Source organism: Bison bison, unplaced genomic scaffold (assembly GCF_000754665.1).
Source record: "Bison bison bison isolate TAMUID 2011002044 unplaced genomic scaffold, Bison_UMD1.0 scf7180017846286, whole genome shotgun sequence".
Taxonomy (NCBI): domain Eukaryota; kingdom Metazoa; phylum Chordata; class Mammalia; order Artiodactyla; family Bovidae; genus Bison; species Bison bison.
Window position 1 is genome coordinate 1 of NW_011476859.1, and position 1,379 is coordinate 1,379.

At 51.1% G+C, this 1,379-nt stretch overlaps 1 protein-coding gene across 1 annotated transcript; it reads left to right on the forward strand.

The window, feature by feature from the left end:
• Window positions 1-1,092: 1,092 nt before the first annotated feature.
• On the forward strand, window positions 1,093-1,373 carry ATP5E (ATP synthase, H+ transporting, mitochondrial F1 complex, epsilon subunit). Its single transcript, XM_010839152.1, has one exon. It carries the CDS (start codon window positions 1,161-1,163, stop codon window positions 1,314-1,316), a length of 156 nt encoding a protein of 51 aa, XP_010837454.1. The 5' UTR covers window positions 1,093-1,160; the 3' UTR covers window positions 1,317-1,373.
• The last annotated feature ends 6 nt before the right edge of the window (window positions 1,374-1,379 follow it).

A 1,379-nucleotide genomic window follows, 5' to 3' on the forward strand; every position in this document is an offset into this window, starting at 1 on the left:
CTGCCGCGGGGGGGTTGCCAAGGCAACCAGACTGCACCTCCAATGGGCGGGCCTCCATTGAGCAGGGCCTCCAGTGGGGCGGGGTCTCGAGGGCCTGGGCCGTAAAAACAGCAGATGCTCTGTGGTCCTCGCGGGGCAGAGGGCTTGGGTAGACGAGGCCGGGGATAAGACAGCACAGCAGTTCACATTCCACATGTCCTCTCAGACTCTTCCAGGGCTCCCACCTGGCTCCATAGCCGCGCATCCCCCACCCACCCCGACTGTGGCTTCTTTTCAGGTGACTTGTCTTTTGACCCCGTCATTTCACTTATTCATTGTCTCTGGTTTCTGCAGATTGGGTCTTCTTTTTCCTACTTGGGATCATACTGATTCCTCACTAAGCACTTCTATCTACAATTCTGGAAAAGTCTAAGCCAGTACTTCTGCAAATATTGTTTCAATACTCTATTCTTCCTTCTGAAAGTTCAGGGATCCTTCTCAAGCACAGGGCACAGGCTCCACCTAGCTCCCTGCTTCCCCAACCCCACTACCGACCCTTGGCTTTTCTGCTGAGCCATGACTTGGCCTAGATTTTGGTTGCCCGCCAGGCAGGAGCCCTGGCCCAACCCTTTTCTTCCCAACTTTGCTCAGAGGACTCAAGCAGGTTCATGCCCCAAGGATGACCCGTGTTGGACAGTCGTTCATCCTGCCCACAGAGCTCCTTCGGCTGGACCCCTTATCCACCTGACTCCCCTGGTCCCCTCTGCACCCGCTTGTTGCTGTCCAGACCTTACCATCCCCACCCCTGGAGCAGCTCCCCTTGGTGTAGCCACCACAACGGTTTGTAGTTCCCTTTTGGTTTGTGATGCCTGGGGTGTTTTTCTCTCCTCTTTGCAAGGACTTGGTTTGTGTCTTTTGAATTTTGTGATATATTTTTTCTACAACATTCTTATGAGGCTAAACCACTTAAAATTACTATTTTTCATGGTCAAAACTAGTTGAGCATCAGCAGTTTTATATGACTTAACGAGTATTTGGATGGACTGGAGTCTTTTTGTCTCTCAGCCTTATGGAAGTCTACAGCTTTGATAAGATTTTTAAAACTTAGAGCCGGGCCGCGTGCTGAGCCAACATTGACAGGTCTTCGCAAGTCGGCCCGATGCGCCCCCTCTCGCGACATCATGGTGGCGTACTGGCGACAGGCTGGACTCAGCTACATCCGATACTCCCAGATCTGTGCAAAAGCAGTCAGAGATGCACTGAAGACTGAATTCAAAGCAAACGCCATGAAGACTTCTGGCAGCACCATAAAAATTGTGAAAGTGAAAAAGGAATAATCTACCCTGAGTACAGCCTGAATGCTGCATGTTCAAGGTGAAGCTGTGGGCACGTATTATAGC

Bases quoted from the DNA above. Each gene is read 5' to 3' on its own strand.
- ATP5E (XM_010839152.1), top strand. From the start codon at position 1,161: ATGGTGGCGTACTGGCGACAGGCTGGACTCAGCTACATCCGATACTCC.